Here is a 23,517-nt window from a genome sequence, read left to right as displayed (position 1 = left end):
CCATTTTCCTTTTTCAACTATTTTCCTTCTGCCTGCAAACCCTTGTAACAGAGACTGACGAGAGTTCAGAGCTAGGGCAGAGGATGAAAGCAAAGCACGCTGAGATTTTCCAGTGTTTTCTGTTTTGTAAACTTAAGGACGTTTGGATGCAGCTACGAGAAAGGAATGACATGGCTTTGGCAGCTGAACGGATGGTCTCAATCTTAGGTACAAAGAAGCCCATGATTTGTTGAGAGAGCAGTAACTGGGATTGTGAGCAATTCTGGCAGAGGAGAGCAGAGCTACACTGCTGCCTAGAGGCTTGTTCTCATGTAGATCTAAGTGAAAGAATGCTGAGCAGCAGGGTCATGGCAGAAGTGGCACACAGATCAGGTTACTGTCTGTCAGGGTGATGCTACATCTGGCCCATCTAACCTCGGTAAAAAGTCTGACAACACCAGGTTTTAGTCCAACCGATTTATTTGATAGTAAACGCACAAGCTTTCGAGGTTTCCCTCTTCGTCAGGTGAATGGAGAGTTCTGGCCTCAGACAGAGCATATAAAGCACAGACTGTGCTTTATATGCTCTGTCTGAGGCCAGAACTCTCCATTCACCTGACGAAGAGGGAAACCTCGAAAGCTTGTGCGTTTACTATCAAATAAATCGGTTGGACTAAAACCTGGTGTTGTCAGGCTTTTTACTGTGTTTACCCCAGTCCAACGCCGGCACATCCACATCATGGCCATCTAACCTCACCTGCTTTGATGATAGAAAATGCACTTGGTAAACCATCCAGCACATCACAAGATGTTGTGAAGGATAGGTGGGAAAATAAATTGTGACGAGAAGAATCTATCCACCTCCATCTTAAAAATTTAATAACTCTGCTTCCATCATCTTTTCAGAAAAAAAAGTCCCGGAGATTTACAACCATCAGAAAAAAAATCGCCTTATCTTCATTTGAAATGGGCAATCCCTTATCTTAAAACAGTGAGCCCTAGTTTTAGATTCTCCTACAAGAGGAAACATTCTCTCCAAATCCACCATCAAGACTCCTCAAGATCTTATATGTTTCAATCAAATAGCCTCTTATTCTTCTAAACTCCAATGGATACAAACCTAGCTTGTCCAACCTTTCCTTATAAGCCAAACCACTCATTCCAGGATTAGTCTGGCAAACCTTCTCTGAACTGCTTCTAATGCATTTACATCCTTTCTTAAGTAAGGGGACTAATATTGTACAGACTATGCCAAATATCGTCTCACTAGTGCCCTGTACAACTCAAGCATAACCTCCCTACTTTTGCATTCAATTCCCCTCGCAATAAATGCTTACATTCTTTAGCTTTCCTAATTACTTGCTACACCTGCAGACTAAGCTTTTGCGATTCATCCATGAGAACGCCCAGGACCCAGTGTAATCTGCAATCTCTCATCATGTAGGTAATATGTTTTTTTTATTCTTCCTGACAAAATAAATACTTTCACATTTTTCCATATTATACCCTACTCACCAGATCTTTGCCCACTCACTGAATCCATTTATACATTTTTGTAAACTCCTAATATTATCTTTGCAATTTATTTTACTACCTATCTTTGTGTCATCAGCAAATTATTCCTTCAATCCCTTCATTCATGTCATTTATATAATTATATAGTTGAGGTCCCAGCACTGATCCCTTTGGCACTGCTCATTACAAATTGCCAATCTGAAAACCTAATTTATGCCAACTCTCTGTTGGCTGGCTAATCTTCTATCCATGCCAATGTTAGCCTCTATAACATGAGCTTTCATTTTCCACAATAATCTTTGGTGCGGCATCTTATCAAGTGCCTTCTGTAAATCTAAGTACAGAACATCCACCGGTTCCTCTTTATGTAAGCATAGGTTACTTCCTCAAAATTGGTCAAACATGATTTCCCTTTCACAAAATAATGTTGATTCTGCCTGATTATCTTGAGTTTACCTGAATGCACTGTTAATGGACCGTAGTTTCTCACTTTGTGTTATCCCCTATTTGAATAATGGCATTACATCTCTCAATCTAACGGAACCTTGCTGAAGCTAGGGAGTTTTAGAAAATTATCAACTATTTCACCAGGCACTTCTTTAAGACTCTAGAAGAAAATCCATCACGACCCGGGCTCTTATCAGCCCAGAGTTTCAACAATTTATCCACTGCCGGTTCTTTCCTGACTGTAATTTTCCTGAGTTCCCCCTTCCCTTCCACTTTCTGGTTTTATAGCTGCTTCTGGATGTTATGTGTATCCCCTGTAGCGAAGACTGATGAAATACAAAACACACAATGTCATCAACGACCTGGGTGGCATGATGGCACGGTGGTTAGCGCTACGATGTCTCAGCACCATGGACCTGGGTTCAGTTCCAGCTTGGATCACTGTGTGTAGGGTGAATGCGTGGGGTTAAGGAGATAGGACCTGGGTGGGCTTGTTGTCTGTACAGGATCCTGTACAGACAACCTAATGGCCTCCTTCTGCACTGTAGAATTCTATGATTCCATGAAGGTGAAATATCAGTAATATGCTCATTACTTTCAATGTATTTAATCTGGCTTCACTTTACTTCAACATTATCAAAGGAATTTCAATTTGCTAGTGTAAAATAAGGTACCAGATTAAAGGATTGGAACCAATGGTATTTGAGAGTGTGTTGAGGAGAATGTTGGTGAAGGCGCTAGCATAATGTATATCATTTACCTAACTTGAGTAGCTGAAACACTTTCAGTAAACATACTCAGTTCTTGGTGGTGTTGGTTGAGGAGGGAAGACTGACCATGACATCAGGTCAGTTTCTTGATCTTATTCAAATGTGATTTTAACCATAATCTGAAATCACCTGAATGGGTAGTTAGAGTTTTGATTTAAAGCCTTGTCCAAAGGATGGTGCATTTTCATGACACAGCAGATGGCTGGAGAAACATAAGCAGCAACACTACCTTCCTAACATATTACTGATGGATCTCGTGGTGCTGCTCACGTTAATTTGGCAGTTTTCTAAGGAAGGGAACATGTAACGCACAATGCATTAGTCAGTTAGTAAAGTGCAACTCTGCATGTTTAAAGTTACAAGTTGAACTTACTCTAATTCAGTAGGTAGGTTGGAGAGAAATCCAAGAAATGTATTTCTTGATTTAACTTGCTTAAGACAACAAAGTCCAACTTTCAAGTAAACAGAATTTACTTCTGTGATTTAGAATTTAATTATTGTTTGTTTAGGGAATCATTGCTTCATTGTGGGTGAAGGTTTGAAAATGTGATTAAATCAGTGGCTTCTTAAAGATTGTTTCCCCTTTTCAACCAAGTGATAACATCAGGGCTGGGGCATGAACAGTGACATACTTATTTTATATGCAAGTCAAGAATGAGTATAACATGGAGATTTCAGGGGCCATGAAGCAGAGCTAGAACTGTAATTATCAGAATACTGCGCCCATTGTGTAATAATGAGATTGGAGAAGTCTTATGAAATCCAGTTACGGTTATGCTTAAGGAACAAACACAATGTTTCCATGCTGCTCTGTGCAATGCTGACAATGTCGTCATAATTTGTGACAGGCTATAGCGTCTCATAAAAAGGGACATCAATGCAGACGTTTGGGCTACCTGCACCTCCTAACAGACAAGAATGTACATATATAGGACAGACCCCAGGTCTTCTTGGGCAAATTGCTATGCAGTTTGAGAAGGGTGAGCAAAAATTGAAAACCTTTTTCCTCTTTTGTCTCTCTATGGAGCTACGTATTTTCTATTTCTCTATTATCAATCCAGATCTTGGAAAACACAGTTATGCTCTGTGGAAAGCCAAACAAAATCTCCTCTACTTTTTGGTGAGGTTGTGGCCCACTCTTTGTTTGAGAGACACTGGCCCACTCTTTGTTTGAGAGACACTGGCCCACTCTTTGTTTGAGAGACACTGGCCCACTCTTTGTTTGAGAGCCTGACTTTAAAAGCTGAAATGATACACTCCATCCCATGGACAGAGAGCAGAATGAACTTTGAACGGTATCTCTCAAGCTGTGTTACAAGCAGTTTATCTTACTATCTTGCATTTAAAACATAATGTTAGTCATTGCTCAATACACTGATCAAACTGCACCACATTAAATACATGAGTGCTGAATAAGAAAAACATTTTAACCAACTAAATAAATTTAGAACATTAATCGCTATATTAACTGATCTGAAATGCCGAGAACTGAATAAACTATTCTGAATGTTTTGCAATGCCCTTGGAGTTGCAAGAGCTGGATTCAGTTAGAACTTTCCAATTCCTGTCCCTTTGAGCAGTTAGTGCTGAGGACTTGCTCAGCACACAATGGCGAACAGAAACAGGGTTTCTAAAATATATAAAAACAGAAAATGCTGGACATACTCAGTAAGTCAGGCAGCATTAGTGTAGAGGGAACTAGAATTAGCAGGCTGGATTTTGCCAGCTCAGATGGAAGCAGGCAAGAGCTGGGAAAATAGGGGGCAGCTGTGTTAGGATGGATGGAGAGCTGAATTAATTGCCCGGTGGAGATAGGCTTCCAATTAAGGCCTCAAATAAGTGCAATTTTCCCGCTGGTCGATCAGCTGACCATAGTGTGTGGAAGCTACCAGCTCAATGGAGGATGTCTGCCAGCAGCATACTGGGTGGTCTTGAGAATAGGAGCCTCCATGCCTCAATGATAGATCAGTGGACATAACAGGCCACAATTGTGGTGGCATAGTGCTACCTCACAGCATCAGGGACTCCCACACTCCAAAGATATGCAGATTAGGTGGTTTGGCACTAAGAAATTGTCCCCTAGTGTCCCAAGACATGTAGGTTAGGGAGATGGTAAATGTGTGGGGTTACGGGTATACAGCAGGTAAGGGGGTCTGTCAGAGAATAATGCAGACTCGATAGGCCAAATAGCCTCTTCTGCACTGTAGGTGCTCTACAATTCTATGATTGATTCTATGAATTGCAGCCAAATTTCCCTCCACTGGACTAGGTCCTTTTATTTACTCACTGCTATGTAAGCCAGTGAGGGTGCCTCCATACTGAGGCACCCTGACAATCCCTAGCATGTCTTAACAGCAGCCAGCTCTCCCAGTGAGGAGACAAAGTTCCCGAGCTGCCAGCCCACTGATAGGGCTGACAGTACCAGGACCTTGCCCAGTGCTATTAGGATGGCAAGCACAGAGGCGGCTATTTAGGAGGTCACATTGGGAAGACTGTCCTGGCAAGTATGGACTCGAGATTCCCAGTTTGTCCTGACATTGGGGCCCCAAACCCAGCAGGAAATTCCAGCCTAATGTTTTAGGTCAATGACCTTTAGCAAATCTGGGAAAACGAGAAATGTGTAATAGGCTTTAAGTAAGTGAAAGTGGGGAATGTGGAAAAAGAACAAGAGAAAAGTTAATGATAGGCAGGAGAAATTAAATGTGTGAAGAGTTGAGGGTATAAGGCTAAAGGGAGTGATAATGGCACAAGAATTAAAAGATCGGCCTCTAGGTGGTGTAAATACAAAATGATGAACAGTTGCAGTCCAAAAGCAAGAATGAGATGAACAAGAATAAAAGAAAAACCTGCAAAGAAGAAAGAAACAAAGTAGGGGCAGCGGTTATTGTCCAGAACTGTTGAACTCAATGTTGAGTCCCCAAAGTTGTAAAATGTCTAATCGAAAGCAAAGGTGCTGTTCCTTGAACTTATATTGAGTTTGACTGGAACATCGCAGGAGGCCGAGGACAGACGCAGATCTACATAAAAAATGACAGCAGACTGAAAACTCAGTGTTAATCTTGCAGACTGATTGGAGGTTTTTTGCAAGAGAGTTTTTCCGAAGTAGAGCAGACCACACTGAGCAGAGAAACAGTATACTAAATTGAAAAGATACACACACAAATCACTGGAAGGACTGTTTGGGGCCTTGGGGAGAGTTGGTGAATGGTCAGGTGTTACATCTCCTATGTTGGATTGGTAGGTGCTGTGAGAAGGGGAGCGTATGGGGAAAATTGAGGAATGTGCCACGGTATCACTGAGGGAATGATCCCTTCAGAATGTTGAAAGTTTGTTCAAGGGGAGGAAACAGGAGGAAATCAGTTCAGTTGGGCAGGAACAGGTTGCAATGGTAGATCTATCAAGGCAGTCTTGTTTGTGTATCTTGGAAAGAAGGTAGAAATGGCTTGTTTGGACTTAGGGTCAAGGCTGGGGAGAGAAGGCCTACAGAGGAGATGAGGTCAGTGGCAAACTTGAAGACAACGATTTGATGTTCAGTGCATGAGTCATGGTCTGAGGGAGGGTAGAAGGAAGTGCTGGAGATTTGGCATTCAGCCTGTGCAAGGTAGAGGCTGTTTGCCAGAAAGCAACATCACCACCCTTGCCATCAGGTTTGATGAGAGTCATAGAAACCCTACAATGCAGAAAGAGGCCATTTGGCCCATTGAGTTTGCACTGACTACAATCTCACCCAAACCCCACCCCCAATCCTTACATACTTACCCGCTAATCCCTCTAATCTATGCATCTCAGGACACTAAGGAGCAATTTTAGCATGGCCAATCAACCTAACCCGCACATCTTTGGACCGAGGGCGTTGGACCTGAGAGAATGGATTGCTTGAAGTTCAGAAGGAGATAGATTTGAATGAATGAGGGAAGCAGTTCTCAATAAAATAATCTTTAGAAGGTAAGAGGCCAGGAGGAGCAGTCCAGGGATAAAAGGTTCTGCAGTGTAGGGGAAGACTCCTGCCCAAAAAAGTGGGAGTGGAGGTGAAGGCAATGGAAGAAGGTTTCAGCAATCTAAAGTGAATGTTTGATGTTGAGCTAAATCACATAGTATAAACAAAATAATACAAGTTAATTAGTTTGAAAATGTTAGGCCCACATTAAATTCTGAAGATAAACAAAAAATCAGTGATTCTCATAAGTGTAAAATATTCAAGTAAAACTTTCCACCAACATCTTCAATTTGTGGAATATAAATCTGCTGATATTTAAGAAATTTTAAACTATTGAAACTTAAATATAAACAAAAACCTAGGTGCCTGGAATCTCAGGAACTATTAGATACATACTGCAGTCAAAATAAAGAAAACAAAATTAAAAAGCAGCAGGTTGTCTGTCAGTAGCAGTACAGTATTATTATAGCCTAAAATCCTGAGCAATCACTTGTTGAAACACAGATTGGTGTGGAATGAACGATATAAACCCATAGTTTCTAGAAGAAGGTGGAATATAGTGAACTGTGGGGATGCATGTCCATACCCAAGGAGAGGCCACATCTGCAATTCATCCCTGATCATAACGTACAAAAGGTACATATTCCTGATTCTTGTCTCAGTTTATAAGATGTTGTTCACTGTCACAACATCTGGAGTGCAAGTATGAAGTGTCATCACTACTAGAAATGGCTATACTATTTCTAAGAAGCAGTAACAAGATTGAGAATTAGCAGATATAAGGTGACAAGGAAGTATGTTGAATCTGATGCTAGAATGTGCTGTTCACAGGAAAGCACAAAATGCAGTGGGATATAGTGCTTCATAGACATTAAATGGAAAGAACAGGAGTTGGGAGTGTTACAAGGCAGTAAGAATAATAAAAGAATGGAAAATGATGGTCAAACACCCCAGATCTTCCAGAATCTGAAAACCTAGATTTACAATTTGGGTACAGAATCTATGGGTGGGATTTTACTGACTTGATTGAGCAGGACTGGAAATTCCCAACCGAGGTCGAAGGACATTTCCATTGACCACCCCTCACCCACTCCGATTCCGGGGTAGGCAGGGTATTAGAATTCAAGTGATTATCTTTAATCTCCGCCCAAAATTGTGCAGGGGTCTTCTCTTTTTAAATACTAGGAAACCTACAGTGTAGTTCCAAAATTTTGTTTGTGCAATGGATTTGGATTATCTTCTTAAACTGCCGCTCTGTGAACTGTCATTCTTTTATCACTATTAGGCTGCCATGTGCTCCCCAGATATTTGTGACTGTATATAACAAACAACAAATCTCACACAACAGTATCGAGAGCAGGTAAACACCAGCAGCACCCTGTCCCCGATGTGCTTACATCTTCACTGTGATGTCTGTAAGACGGTGCACTCATCAGACCAATGTCCACAGCATCATACTCATAGATGATATCCTCCAGCCGGCTGATATACAGCCAAGTCAAGAAAACACCAAAAAACTGAAAGACAAAACAAATAACAGCAAATTAAAGGCAACAATAGTGTTCAAAAATGCACCATAAAGCTGCAGGGTAAAAAGTTTCTGTAGTCATACTTAGACTAAGATTATCCCAGCAAAATCTGTTGTGGAAAGTTTGGAATTGATAACAACAACAATAATTACCAACCAAGAATGATTAAAAAGTACTAAAGAGGGAGAAGTTAGAGTATGAGAGAAAGCTAGCCAAAAATATAAAAACAGATAGTAAGAGATTTCAGGACATTTTTTTAGAGCACCATGTTCCAGAGTGATCCAGAGAGTACACTATTCTACACCCAGTAATGTGCTATCAGGCAGGAGTTATTAATGACCTTATAGTAAAGTCCAAAAAGGCTTAGGACAGATGAAGCCCTTGAAGAATATAAAGAACATAGGAAGGAACTTAAGGAAGGAGTTGGGAGGGCTAAAAGGGGCCACGAAAAGTCCTTGACAAGCAGGATTAGGAAAAAACCTAAGGCATTTTATACCTATGTAAAGAGCAAGAGGATAGTCAGGGAAAGGGTTAGTTCTCTCAAGGTTAGTGGAGGGAATCTTTGCATGGAACCAGAGGAAATGGGCGAGATACTAAATGAATATTTTGCCTCAGTATTCATCAAAGAGAAGGATTTGGTGGATGAGGAGCCTAGGTATCAAAAAGGTGGCAGTATTGGGCATTTTAAAAAGCATTAAAGAAAATAAAGTGGAATTGCGGACAGCAATGAGAACCATTAGAGGATACAGCAGAATATAGATCAGTTGGAAACTTGGGTGGAGTGATGGCAGATGGAGTTTAATCCGGACAAATATGAGATAATGCATTTTGGAATATCAAATACAGATAGGAAATATACAGGAAATGGCAGAACCTTTAAGAGTATTGATAGGCAAAGGGATCTGGATGTACAGGTACATAGGTCACTGAAAGTGGCATGCAGGTGGAGAAATAGTTAAGAAGGCATACGGCATGCTTGCCTTTATCGGCCGAGGTATTGAGTTTAAAAATTGGCAAGTCATGTTGCAGCTTTATAGAACCTTAGTTAGGCCACACCTAGAATACAGTGTTCAATTCTGGTCATCACACTACCAGAAAGATGTGGAGGCTTTGGAGAGGGCACAGAAAAGATTTACCAGAATGTTGCTTGGTATGGAGGGCATTAGCTATGAGGAGAGGTTGGAGAAATTTGGTTTGTTCTCACTGAAACAATGGAGGTTGAGGGGAGACCTGATAGAAGTGTACAAGATTATAAGAGACATGGACAGAGTGGATAGTCAGAAACTTTTTCCCAGGATGGAGGAGTCAATTACTAGGGTTTAAGTTGCAAGGGGCAAGATTTAAAGGAAATGTACGAGGCAGAATTTTTTTTACACAGAGACTAGTTGGTGCTTGGAATTCGTTGCTGGGGGAGGTAGTGGAAGTGGATACGGTAGTGACTTTTAAGGGGCGTCTTGACAAGTACATGAATAGTATGGGAATAGAGGGATATGGTCCCCGGAAGGGTAGAGGGTTTTAGCGAAGTCAGGCAGCGTGGTTGGTGCAGGCTTAGAGGGCTGAAGGGCCTGTTCCTGTGCTGTAATTTTTTTGGTTCTTTTTTGTTCTTTGGAAGCGATGAACTGAAATTTTGTGGCAGTCTTCATTGTCGAAGACACAAATTACATCCCAGAAATCTGAAACTAAAGATGAAAGGGAGGGGGCAAATTAAAACAATTATAATCATCAGGGAAAGGGTACTGAGAAAACTAGTAAAACGAAGGCCTGCCAAGTCACCAGAACCAGTTGGATTTCATCCTGGGTCCTAAAAGATGAGATAGTAGGTGTCATGGATGTAATTTTACAACATTTCTTTGAGTTGCAAAGATCAATTTGGAAAACAACAAATGTATCTCACCAATTCAAGAAAGGAGTGGGATAACAGCAGGTTATAGGAGGGCATAGACCATCTTAATGCAATTAGGTAGAGTCAACACGGTTTTGTGAAAAGGAGATCATATTTGACCAATTTATTACAGTTTTGTGAGGAAGTAACAAGCAACATGAATAAAGGGGAACCGAGAGATGTGGTATCTTTAGATTTTCAAACAACATTTGATAAAGGTGCCATATGAAATTTTACTATACCAAATAAGAGTTCATGATGTAGAGTATAAAATATCATGAATAGAGGATTGGTTGATGAAGAGAAAGCAAAGGGTAGAGATTTATGCATCAATTCAAGTTGGAAAGCCAAAACCAGTAAACAGTGCTGGGGCCTCAACTATTTACAATCCACCTCATTGTTCTCCGGAGCAGTGTATTGGTGGCTGGTGAGTTTTGAACTTGTGATTTAGTTTTTTTCTTCTCTCTGTTGCCGGTTCACGGGGTTTTTGTTTGTTTTTGCTTTCCGTAGCGGGAGCTAGGCGGGGGGGCAGTCAGGAAGGGAGTGCAGGAGTACAAAAAGAAGGCCGCAGTAGGCAGCGGAGTGAGGTGGGTGCAGAGTGAGTGCTGTAAGGGCTTTGGCTCACAGGGCTTAGGCGAGAGCAGGCTTGGGCATGGTGAGTTACTAGTCCGCTTTTTCCTGTTTTCCATCTTGTGTCCATAATTCTAAGGGTGGTCAAATAAATGGCAGGGTCCTTGGGGAGACGTGTCAGCTGCGTTAGGTGCAATATGTGGAAGTTCCTGGAGACAATGCGCCTCTCAAAAGTCCACATCTGCACCAAATGTCTGGAGTTGCAGCGTTTGAGGGCCCACGTTAGGCAATTAGAGCTGCGAATGGAAGATTTATCTTCAGTCAGGGAGAATGAGGCGATAATTAATAGGAACCACGGTCACGTGGAGATCCCAGAGCCTGGGGGCGGGGGGAATGGGTGGGTTACTGTTAGGAAGGGGAAAGAGGAATCATGGTCCAAAGACTGCCCCAGAGGTAGTCTCCCAAGATATCAGGGGTAAGGCGACAACTGGGGTAGAAAGGGCAAGAGAGGAAGACCAGAATGCCTCAGAGGGAAGGAAGGGGGTTGGATGTGAGATAGTGGTGGGGGATGGGAAGGTAAAAGGAATTGATAGGCAGTTCTGTGGGCAAAAGCGGGACTCCAGGATGGTAGTCTGCCTCCCTGGAGCAGGGGTACAGGATTGTCGGAGAGGGTAGAGGGGATTTTGAAGGGCCAAGGGACCCAGGCTGATGTAATTATACACATAGGAGAGAAGGACGTAGGAAGAAAGAGCAGGGGGGATATACGTAGGCAGTTCAGGGAGTTGGGGGCCAGGCTGAAGTGCAGGGCCTCCAGGGTGGCTTTCTCTGGGCTGCTAGCAGTGCCCAGTAATAGCAGGGCTAAAAGTAATGAGATCCTACAGTTGAAGGCATGGCTGAGGGATTGGTGCAGGATAGAGGGTTTTACTTTTGTAGACCATTGGGAAGTCTTTGTGAGGGAAGGGCACCTGTACAAGTGGGATGGGAAACATTTAAATGGGAAGGGCACAAATATTTTAGCTGGGAGGTTAGCTGGAGTGTTTTGGCAGGGTTTAAACTAATATGGAGGGGAGGTGGAGAGGAGACAGATAGCTCAGTAGGCACTGGGAGTGGGAGTGAGTTGGGTGACAGGGTGAGTCTAGATGATAGGAAAATCTCCCAGGAGAAGGAGGATCCGAGTGGGCCGGTAGGTCTTCAGTGCATCTGTTTTAATGCGAGGAGTGTGACGGGTAAGATGGATGAACTTAAGGCCTTAATGTTCGCAAGGAATTTAGATGTGGTGGCAGTGACGGAAACGTAGTTATAGGAAGGGCAGGACCGGCAGCTAAATATTCCTGGGTATAAGTGTTTTAGGCATGACAGGGGAGGGTCGAAAAGAGGAGGGGGAGTGGCGCTGTTAGTTAGGGGGCACATCACAGCGGAGCAGAGGGAGGATAATATAGAGGGGTTAGGAATTGAGTCTCTGTGGGTGGAGTTGCGGAATAGGAAGGGAGTGATTACTATGCTAGGGGTGTACTACAGACCGCCCGACAGCCCACGGGCAGTGGAAGAGGGTATATGTAGGAACATTTTGGATAAGTGTAGGAAGAACAGGGTTGTTGTACTGGGAGATTTTAATCTCCCTGGGGTGGATTGGAAGGTGCCCAGAGCCGGGGGTTCGGACGGGGAGGAATTCGTAAGATGTGTATTGGAAGGGTCCTTGGAGCAGTATGTCGATAGCCCGACTAGGGAGGGGGCTATACTGGATTTAGTTCTGGGCAATGAGCCCGGTCAGGTGGTTGAGGTTGCAGTAGGTGAACATGTGGCTAATAGTGACCACAACTCTGTCTACTTTAGGATACTAATGGAAAAAGATGAGTGCTGTCCTAAGGGGAGGGTGCTAAATTGGGGGAAGGCTAGATACAGCCGGATTAGGCAGGAGCTTAGGGATACAGACTGGGATAGGCTGTTGGAGGGCAAGTCCACGTTAGGTATGTGGGAGTCTTTCAAGGGAAAACTGCAATGGGTGCAGGAAAGGCATGTGCCGGTTAGGAGGAAGGATGGGAAAGGTAGGATTAGAGAGGCGTGGATTACTAGAGATATTGAGGACCTGGTCAGGAAGAAACGAGAGGCGTATGTTCAGTCTAAGCAACTGGGAACGGAGAGAACGTTGGAGGAGTACAGAGTGAGTAGGAGGGATCTCAAAAGGGGAGTTAAGAGGGCAAAAAGGGGGCATGAAATGGCTTTGGCAGGTAGGATTAAGGAAAATCCAAAGGCGTTTTACTCCTATGTTAGGAACAAAAGGGTGGCTAGAGGAAAAATCGGTCCCCTCAGGGACAGAGGAGGGGAATTGTGCTTAGAGTCCGAGGGAATGGGGGAGATCCTGAATGAATACTTTGCGTTGGTATTCACGAAGGAGAGGAGCTTGATGTCTGGTACAGTCTTCGAGGGAGCTTTAGACCAATTGTATCAATTACGAGGGAAGAAGTGTTAGGGCTTTTAGGTAGCATTAAAACTGATAAATCTCCGGGCCCCGATGGCATATATCCTAGGCTGCTTAGGGAGGCAAGAGATGAAATTGCTGGGCCTCTGACGCAAATCTTTGTCTCTTCTTTGGACGCAGGTGAGGTCCCAGAGGACTAGAGGATAGTGAACATGGTACCGTTGTTTAAAAAGGGTAGGAAGGATAACCCTGGTAACTACAGGCCGGTGAGTTTGACGTCAGTGGTAGGCAAGTTGATGGAGAGGATTCTTAGGGATAGGATGTATAAGCACTTAGAGCGTTGCGATCTGATTAAGGATACGCAGCATGGCTTTGTAAAGGGGAAGTCTTGCCTCACGAATCTGGTAGAATTTTTTGAGGAGGTGACAAAACGGTCGACAAAGGACGAGCCGTTGATGTCGTCTATATGGATTTCAGTAAGGCGTTTGACAAAGTCCCTCATGGTAGGCTGGTAGAAAAGATTAAGGCTCATGGGATACAAGGCCAGGTATTTAGATGGGTTGAGAACTGGCTTGCTAAGAGGACATGATGTGGATGTGCCGGCGTTGGACTGGGGTAAACACAGTAAAAAGTCTGACAACACCTGGTTTTAGTCCAACCGATTTAGTCCAACCAATTGGTTGGACTAAAACCTGGTGTTGTCAGGCTTTTTACTATTGCTAAGAGGAGACAGAGAGTAGTAGTGGAGGGGTCCTTTTCTAGCTGGAGGTCTGTCACTAGTGGTGTGCCGCAGGGCTCAGTACTGGGACCTCTTCTCTTTGTAGTATATATAAATAACTTGGAAGAGGGAGTAGGTGGTGTGATCAGCAAACTTGCAGATGTCACTAAGATGGCTGGATTGGTGGGCAGTGAGGAGCAGTGTCTGGCAATACATAGAACATAGAACATTACAGCGCAGAACAGGCCCTTCGGCCCACGATGTTGCACCGACCAGTTAAAAAACAATGACCCTCTAACCTAAACCAAGCCCTTTCCATCCATAAACCTATCCACGGATCTCTTAAACGCCCCCAAACTAGGCGCATTTACAACTGCAGCAGGCAGGGCATTCCAATCCCTCACCACCCTCTGGGTAAAGAACCTACCCCTGACATCCGTCCTATAACTACCCCCCCTTAATTTGAAGCCATGCCCCCTCGTGCTATCTTTCTCCATCCGAGGAAAATACAACGGGATATTGATAGGCTGGTTGATTGGGCAGATATATGGCAAATGGAGTTTAATCCTGATAAATGTGAGGTGATGCATTTTGGCTGGAATAATGTAGGGGGGAGTTATATGATAAAGGGTAAGCCCATAGAGTATAGAAACACAGCGGGACCGGGGGGGGTGCAAGTGTACAAGTCTTTGAAGGTGGCAGTACAAGTGGAGAAGGTTGTGAAGAAAGCCTATGGTATGTTAACCTTTATAGGAAGGGGTATAGAGTATAAGAGCTGGAGTCCAATGTTGCAGTTGTACAGAACGTTGGTTAGGCCGCATTTGGAGTACTGCGTCCAGTTCTGGTCGCCTTACTACTGGAAGGATGTGGAGACTCTGGAGAGAGTGCAGAGGAGGTTTACCAGGATGTTGCCTGGTATGGAAGGACTGGGTTATGAGGGAAGATTGAAGAAATTGGGGCTGTTTTCCCTTGAAAGATGGCGACTGAGGGGGGGGATCTAATAGAGGTATATAAGATTATGAAGGGTATAGATAGAGTCAACAGAGGTAAGCTGTCTCCTATGTTACAGACACACAGTACGAGGGGCCATGGGCTTACGGTGAGGGGGGAGAGGTATAACACGGATATTAGAGGGAGGTTTTTCACACAGAGGGTAGTGGGGGTATGGAATGCTCTGCCAAGTAAGGTGCTGGAGGCAGACAGGCACGCTGGAGTTGTTTAAGAGTAACTTAGACAGGCACATGAGTGGGTTGGAGATGGGAGGATATAGGAGATTGTTTTAAATAAGGTTCATTAGTATTGGGACGTCCCTGGTAATGTAAAAGGATGTGGTATGATACTAATGTTTTTCTCTTTTAATTCATAGGTTTTAAGTCAGTCCGCCTTTTTGTCCAACGAGGGGCATACACGCGATGGGTTGTACTAAGTACTTGGATGTTCGAGAATAGCCTAGTGCTTCATGTCGTTAGTGTGTGCTTAAACTGGACCAGATGCTGGGCAACATGACAGCTCAGTGACTATCACTGTTTGCTGTGCAGACACATGGATTTGGGCCGGTGTATGTGGGAGTTTGCGCATTCTCCCCGTGTTTGCGTGGGTTTTCTCCAGGTGCTCCGGTTTCCTCCCACACCCCAAAGATGTGCTATTAGGCTGACTGGAGGTAATAAATTGTCCCTAAATTAGTTTCCCTCAATGTGGATGGCCATAAACAATAGATAAGGGTCATGGGTGGGAGGGGGGGACTGGTAATGTTAAAATGGCAGTGTGGGCTCATTGGGCCGAAGGGCCTGTTTCCCGGGCTGTTGTTGTTCTTTTTGTTCTTTGTTTACATGAATGACTTAGATGAAGGGATTGAATGTGAGGTAGCTAAATTTGCTGATGACACAAAGGTAGATAGGAAAGTAGATTGTACGGACAAAAGGTCTAAAATTAATTTAGATCGGTTAAATGCATGGGAATAACTTGGCAGATAGGGTATAAGGTAGGAAGATGTGAACTTGTCTACTTTGGTGTTGTGGTGTCTAGCCCCTTTAAGGGGCAAAGTTCTAGAAGATTTACGTGACCCAGACTGACCAATCAGGAACTAAGTCTGGCATCTCTTCAACTTGTCTGGACTTGTTCCATCAATTAGATCCTGGAGGCATCACTGTAATCACTGAAACTGCATTGGTCTATTTCTAGTGGTTACTATTAATAAATTTGCTGAAGTTTGTCAATAACTGGTGAAGCCAAGTTACTATAGACATGAAGAATAGAAAAGTGATATTTTGTTTTAAACACAGATTGCAAAACAAAGAGATTGTAATATCCCTTTGTTAAGGGATATTAACATACACGAATAATTTTAAAAATTGTTTACGGAATGGATTATACAGGATGAAAAGTTTTGCAGCAATTGCATTGAGTATTGGTGAGGCCACAACTGGAGTATTAGATATAATTTTGACCTCCTGACTTGAGGAAGAAAGGATATTATATAATTTGAAGCAGTTCAAAGAAGGTTCACTCAACTGATTCCTGAGTTGATGGAGATATGAGGAAAAGCTGGTTCTGTATCCATTGGTGTTCAGAAGAATTAGAGACAATCTTTTGAAACATGTAAGATTGAGGGAAGCTGACAAGTTGGATGCTGAGAGAATGCTTCCCCTTGTGGGAGAGACCAGAATTAGGGGAAACAGTTTAAAAATAAGGGATCTCCCATTTAAGATGGAGATATGAGAAATAATCTTGCTCCAAAGGGTCATTAGTTTGTGGAATGTACATCTCCAGAGAGCAGTGGTGGCTGGATCATTGAATATGTTTTAAAGCCAAATTAGATTGACTAGTTTGTCAATCAAGAATCTAAGGATATAGAGGGTAGGCAGGAAAGTAGAGTTGAGGCTACAATCAGATCAGTCATGATCTTATCAAATAACAGGAGCCAAATGAAGAAGTAAGCTAAATAAGGATGAGGATAAAAACACTGCCTTTATTTCCCAAAGGTCTCAGACACTAGGATAAATTGTATTTACTATCTGTCATCAAAATGATTGATCACAGGCAATCATTTTACTTTATTGAAAAAAATAACTAGAATTAGGATGAAGGAAGTGGCTGAGGTGAATTTTCCCAGAATATTTTCCATTCAGGCCCATAGCATTGACATGAGTTAGTCAGGATCCCATTTATATTATTTGAAGTTGAAGGCAGCACTGCCTGTCTCTCAGCTAACTCAACTTCTGAAGTTTAAAGAGCTTAAGACAAACACTACAACAGGCACTCAATCTGCAAAATCAGTCACAATTCTCCCATAGGCACATTGTAGACATGTTTAAAGTCAAATACATTTCAACATTAAAAAAATACCATCTATATTATCTTCCAAAAAAAAGCAGAAATTTAGCTAGAACAAACAAAGTAGTTTGCTAGTTTAGTGACATCTATAAAACCCAAACTTTAAGAAATGACTATCCACTGCACCGAATTCAGTTCAGTCAGTACTCTGGAGAATGGAATCCAATAAGGTACCTTTCTTAAAACTCACAACAGTTACATTGCCCATTTTCACTTGTAATTAAAAATCCTATAACATGGGGAAAGTCAAAAGCTCAAGGTTGTCTTCTAGGTCACAATGCTCTTGAGCATCACTTCCTTTTCTTTATAACACCGTGTTGCTTTTGATGGCAGCTCCTTGACACCAAAGAGAATTTGGGTTCCAAGTGCTCTCAGATTAATTTAAAGTTAATGCCCTGTGTTGCAGGCAGTAGGAGCACTGTGTCTCAGGCATCAGTCTAACTACCTCAAGTTACACTGGAGGAGGTAAATAAGTCAGAAAGAACCAAGCTACCATGCTAACAGAAGCAATAGTGGAAACTCAGTAAATGAAGGCTGTATGTTTGCTTAACTCTTGTTTAAAAATAGTATGTTAATAAATACTAATTCACATTAGAACAAATACCTAATGCAATGGAAATTATGAACCATTTGACATTCTGTCTATGCTGTTGATGACAGTTGTTGAATTTACACTTGTATTGCTTTTTCTCCTCTTACCATCACACTTTTGTATACCATTAATAAGTCCACAGGACATTTAGAATACAAATACTGAATCCACTGCACAATCTTTTTGCTTACAAAGGTAAAATGAAAATCTAAACTAATCCTTTTTGCAAACATCATTAACACGATCCTGTCAGTTACAAAACACAGTTTGTGAGCTTCTTATAAACGATCATCTTTGGTGAACATTCAAATCTAATGGAAACCCAATAAATAAATACATTCATTTCCAAACTCTCAGATGATAAAATATTGTGGCTGCATCATGCTATATGAGTACATTATTGCAGCTTCAGAACTAAAGTAGTGTAAAGAAATATAAAAGGGCAATATTTTACAACTGGCTAGAGGACAAGTTAATAAGAACATAAAAACATAAGAAATAGGAGCAGGAGTAGGTCATCTAGCCCTTCGAGCCTGCCCCCCCATTCAATAAGATCATGGCTGATCTGAAGTGGATCAGTTCCACTTTCCTGCTTTCTCCCCAAAACCCTTAATCCCCTTGTCTGTCAAAAATCTATCTACCCGTGACTTAAATATATTTAGCAAGGTAGCCTCCACCACTTCAACGGGCAGAGAATTCCAGAGATTCACCACCCTTTGAGTGAAGAAGTTCCTCCTCAACTCCGTTCTAAACTGCCCCCCTTTACCTTGAGGCTGTGCCCTCTAGACCTGCTATCCTTTCTAAGCGGGAAGAATCTCTCTACCTCTACCCTATCCATCCCCTTCATTATCACGTCTCTATAAGATCCCCCCTCAGCCTTCTAAACTCCAACGAGTACAGACCCAGTCTATTCAGTCTCTCTTCATAGTCTAACCCCCTCATCTCCGGTATCAGCCTAGTGAACCTCCTCTGCACTCCCTCCAAGGCCAATATATCCTTGCGCAAGTGCGGCGACCAAAACTGCACACAGTACTCCAGCTGCGGCCTCACCAGTGTCCTATACAGTTGCAGCGAGACCTCCTTGTTTTTATATTCTATCTCCCTCGCTATAAAGGCCAGCATCCCATTCGCCTTCTTGATCACCTGCTGCACCTGCTGACTGGGTTTTTGAGACTCATGCACAAGGACCCCCAGGTCCCTCTGCACTATAGCATGCTGCAGCTTTTCGCCTTTTAAATAATAATCCCTCCTACTATTATTTCTGCCAAAGTGGATAACCTCACACTTGCTAACATTGTACTCCATCTGCCAGGTCCTCGCCCACTCGCTCAGCCTATCCAGATCCCTCTGCAGACTTTCCACACCCTCCACGCAATTTGCTTTTCCACTCATCTTTGTGTCATCAGCAAATTTCGTTACCCTACACAGCCCCCTCCTCCAGATCATCTATATAAATGGTAAATAGCTGAGGCCCCAGCACCGATCCCTGCGGCACTCCACTAGTCACCAACTGCCAATCAGAATAGCACCCATTGATACCAACTCTCTGCCTTCTGTTAGACAGCCAAACCTCTATCCATGCTAACACCTTACCCCCAACTCCATGCCCCCTAACCTTCTGAAGCAACCTTTTGTGCGGCACCTTATCAAACGCCTTTTGAAAATCGAGAAACACCACATCCACAGGTCTACCGCAGGTCTCTGTCTACTGCATTAGTCACATCCTCATAGAATCCAATAAATTTGTCAAACATGACTTCCCCTTAACGAATCCATGCTGCGTCTGCTCAATCAAACCATTCTTTTCTAGGTGCCTCACTATTTCTTCTTTGATGACGGATTCTAGCATTTTTCCAACTACAGACGTTAAACTAACTGGCCTATAATTCTCTGCGTTTTGCCTGCTACCTTTTTTAAACAGCGGCGTAACATTAGCCGTTTTCCAATCTTCCGGCACTTCCCCGGAATCCAGCGAAGTTTGGTAAACAATCACCAAGGCATCTACTATCACCTCTGCCATTTCCTTCAGAACCCTGGGATGCATTCCATTTGGTCCTGGGGACTTGTCCACCATCAGTCCTGTTAGTCGATCAAGCACTACCTCTCTAGTGACAGTAATTGCATTCAGGCCCTCAACTCCTACCATCCTTCTATCTTTAATATCCGGCAAACTACTCGCGTCCTGCTCCGTGAAGACCGAGGCAAAAAACTTATTTAAGGCCTCCGCCATTTCCTCATCTCCCACCACTAAATCCCCCCTCTCATCCTCCAAGGGTCCAACATTCACTCTAGCCAGCCTCCTCTTCTTTATATATTTGTAAAAACTCTTACTGTCCTTTTTCATATTTAGTGCTAGTTTTGCTTCATACTCTATCCTTCCTTTCTTTATCAACTTCTTAGTCATTCTTTGTTGATTTTTAAATCTCTCCCAATCCTCTAATCGCCCACTACTTTTAGCCACTGTAAATGCATCAGCTTTTAATTTAATACTCTCCTTTATTTCCTTCGATAACCACGGCTGGTTATCCCTTCTCCTATATTCCTTCTGTACCATTGGAATATATTTCTTCTGAGCACCGAAAAAGATCTCCTTAAAGATCCTCCACTGTTCCTCAGCAGTCCTACCAACCAATCTGCGTCCCCAATCTACCAATTTGCCAATTCTTCTCTCATCCTATCATACTGCCCTCTGTTCAAACAGAGGACACAGGTTCAGGACCCTACGTTCTCATCCTCCATCTGCATCAAAAACTCAACCATACAATGATTGCTCGTCCCAAGAGGATCCCTCACAACAAGATCCCTAATTCTTCCTGCCTCGTTGTGTTTATGAAGCACCTTCACTGTGAACATTAACCCAAGGTGCTTTGTAGGTAAAATTTTCAAAAAGAGGTTCCGAAGGGAAGGGGGCAGCACCATAGGAAAGGTATTGGCTAACAGTGTTAACTGACATTGGGCCAGAAAAGTGAAGTAGTCAATAGTGAGTGGGGAGAAGTTTAAGGGAGAGAGAGATTGGAATGGATGAAGGGGTACACAGATCAGCTCACAGCTGCAGTGCTTTCGCTCCCAAACCTGGCCAACAGAATTGGTAATGGATGGAATATAGAACATAGAACATAGTGGAGGTAAATTTCAACTCACCCATTCACCCATATCCACCCATTGTAACATGGAAAGTTTACTTTGTTTTAATCTTAAGCAAAATTGCAACTAAGCCAGAACTTCAAAATAGCAACACATTATTGTTGAATAATGCCTTAAAGACAATGATCCATTTAAAAACAGGCATGCATTTCTTACTAACAGTCACATGTTTCTCATCCAAAAAATGAGCAAACCAGCAAAGAAAATTCTGGAGGAGACTGTGAGATGTTATTTGCTTATTTGATTGATTTTTAAGGTCTTTATACAGATATCCAAAAATACAATTTCAAACAAGTGGGAGATTAAATATCCAAACGAAGGTTCTTTGCCAGTAACAGGACAGAAATTGAAATTCACATGGAGATAAATGCAGAGAAGATACTAGTGCCATATTGCCCACCAGTTAAACCACCTCAACAACAGTCTGAAAGGGAACCCACTGTAGCAGGACAACTCATAACTCTTCAACAGACCCATGCCAGCCCATTCCACTCCTCTCCAACAGACCCATTGCCAGCTCGTTCTCCTCTACAACAGACCCACTGCCAACCCAGCTCCATCCCTGCCAAAAGACCCACTGCCAACACAGCTCACTGCCAATACAGCTCACTCCCTGTCAAGAGACCCACCGCCAGCCCATTTCCTTCCCTGTCAACAGACTACTGCCAGCCCATTGTCTTCCCCTCCAACAGACCCATTGCCAACCCATTTCCTACCCAAACAAGCTACTGCCAGCATACTCCTCTTCCCTTCACTAAATCCACTTCAAATGCATTGCCCTCCCTCCTACCAAACCCACTGCAAATTATTTCCCTCCCCTTCAACAGCCCACTGTCAATGCATTTCCCTCCCTTTCAACATACCCACACAAGCCACTCCCATCTCTTCCAGCAGGCTACTGTCAGTCCATTCTGCTCTCACTCCATCAAGCCTAGTTAGTGCCTGCCCATTCTCCTCCCCTGCAACACATCCACTGCCAGCCCCTTGTCCCTGCCCTCCACTGCCTCACTACTAGCCTATTATCTGTCCCAAACCCATAGATTGCCAATCTGTTTGCACCCTCAAGCCAGCTGGCAGAGTGCAAAAGGTTGATCACTTTTCACTGCCCCAGGCTAGCATATTGTAATGGAAGTCCACGTGGTGCCTGCAGATTTTTGTTTTAATGTAACCGAGTTTTTTTAGCTCTGTGCTGCTGACACAGTGCTGATATTATTCCAAAAGAGAAAATGTTGGAAAATCTCAGAAGGTCTGGCTGCATCTGTAAGGAGAGAAAAGAGCTGATGTTTTGAGTCCAGATGACGCTTTGTTAAGGCTAAAAGGCACAGAAGGTGGGAGATATTTATACTGCAGGGTGAGGGAATGAAAGATGAGTCATAGCCACAGAAACCAGGAGAAACGACTGCTAATGGCAGTCCACAGAGAGAATAAAGGGTGTGAATGGCCAAATGGCAGAGAAACCGTAAGCTGTGACAGATAAAAATGTACGGGGAGGGGAGGGCAAAAAAAGATGGGACAGAGATAAAATGTAGAAAAGGGGAAGCAGTGCGGGGGAAAAGGTAAGGGAAGGGGAAAACATAGGGGGAAAGAGTGGGGGAGGAGAAAAATGAAGAAAGACAATAAAGAAATAAAAGGTAGAGAACAGTAAGAAAAATTAATAGAATGAAAACAAAAGGGGGCCGAGGTGGGATAGAGCAAATCATCTGAAGTTGTCGAATTCGATGTTGAGACTGGAAGGCTGTAAAGTGCCTAGCCAGAAGATGAGATACTATTCCTCTAGTTTGCATTGAGTTTCACTGGAACATTGCGGCAAGCAAGACAGACACTTCCCCCACCATCTTCATCTGTCACAGCTTACAACTTCTTTGTCGTTTGGCCATTCACACCCTTTATTCTCTCTGTGAACAGCCATTAGCAGTATTTTCCCCTGGTTTCTGTGGCTTTGACTCATCTTTCAGTCCCTTCCCTGCAGTATAAATATCTCCCACTTTCTATGCCTTTTTGCTTTGAGAAAGGGTCATCTGGACTTGAAACATCAGCTCTTTTCTCTCCTTACAGATGCAGCCAGACCTGCTGAGACCTTCCAGCATTTTCTCTTTTAATTTCAGATTCCAGCATCTGCAATAATTTGCTTTTATCCAGTGCTGATATTATTGTCTGATTTGTGACTGAGTTGAAAATCTCCCCACTTGCCTTTCATCAGATTTTACAAATTGTCTGCTTCAGCATGGGAAATGGGGGAAAATAATTTTGTTTCTGGCTTTCTGCATGTTTTTGATGGTTAAAATCATTTCAAAATTTATTCAAGGATCACTTTTATTAAGATTGATTCCATTGTTTGACTAAAAATGAATTTGGAATTAATTTTAGCAATGTTTTACTGGCTGCGAGAAAATCTTGGACTCTGGTTTATATTGCTACACCTGACCATTTTCTTGTACAGGATAAACTCAGTTTCAATTTGATGGATCAACTGATAAAATTTGTATGAATTAGAAATACATCTGCTTCTCTCTAACTGTCCTCTCCAGCCTACAATAGGAATTACCAGAAAGCAGGTACCATCAGTATAAACATCAGAGGAAGTGGACAGCAGGCCAACTAACCCACAATGATTACTAAAATCAGTGAATGAAGCAAACATATCACACTGAGGAATTTAGCATGACAGTTAAAAAATACATC

General features: G+C 42.8%; 1 protein-coding gene across 1 annotated transcript in view; it reads right to left on the bottom strand.

Moving 5' to 3' along the window:
- Positions 1–647: 647 nt before the first annotated feature.
- tspan15 (tetraspanin 15) overlaps positions 648–23,517 on the bottom strand; it is a 129,750-nt gene continuing 106,880 nt past the window's right edge. The window contains exon 8 of the mRNA XM_080205379.1: positions 648–8,165. Coding sequence (XP_080061505.1) covers positions 7,986–8,165 — 180 coding nt within the window. The 3' untranslated portion in view covers positions 648–7,985. The remainder of the gene's footprint in view (positions 8,166–23,517) is intronic.

Source organism: Carcharhinus amblyrhynchos, chromosome 17 (genome assembly GCF_965287045.1).
Source record: "Carcharhinus amblyrhynchos chromosome 17, sCarAmb.v2.hapA, whole genome shotgun sequence".
NCBI lineage: Eukaryota > Metazoa > Chordata > Chondrichthyes > Carcharhiniformes > Carcharhinidae > Carcharhinus > Carcharhinus amblyrhynchos.
This window is presented reverse-complemented; position numbering and strand designations above follow the sequence as displayed.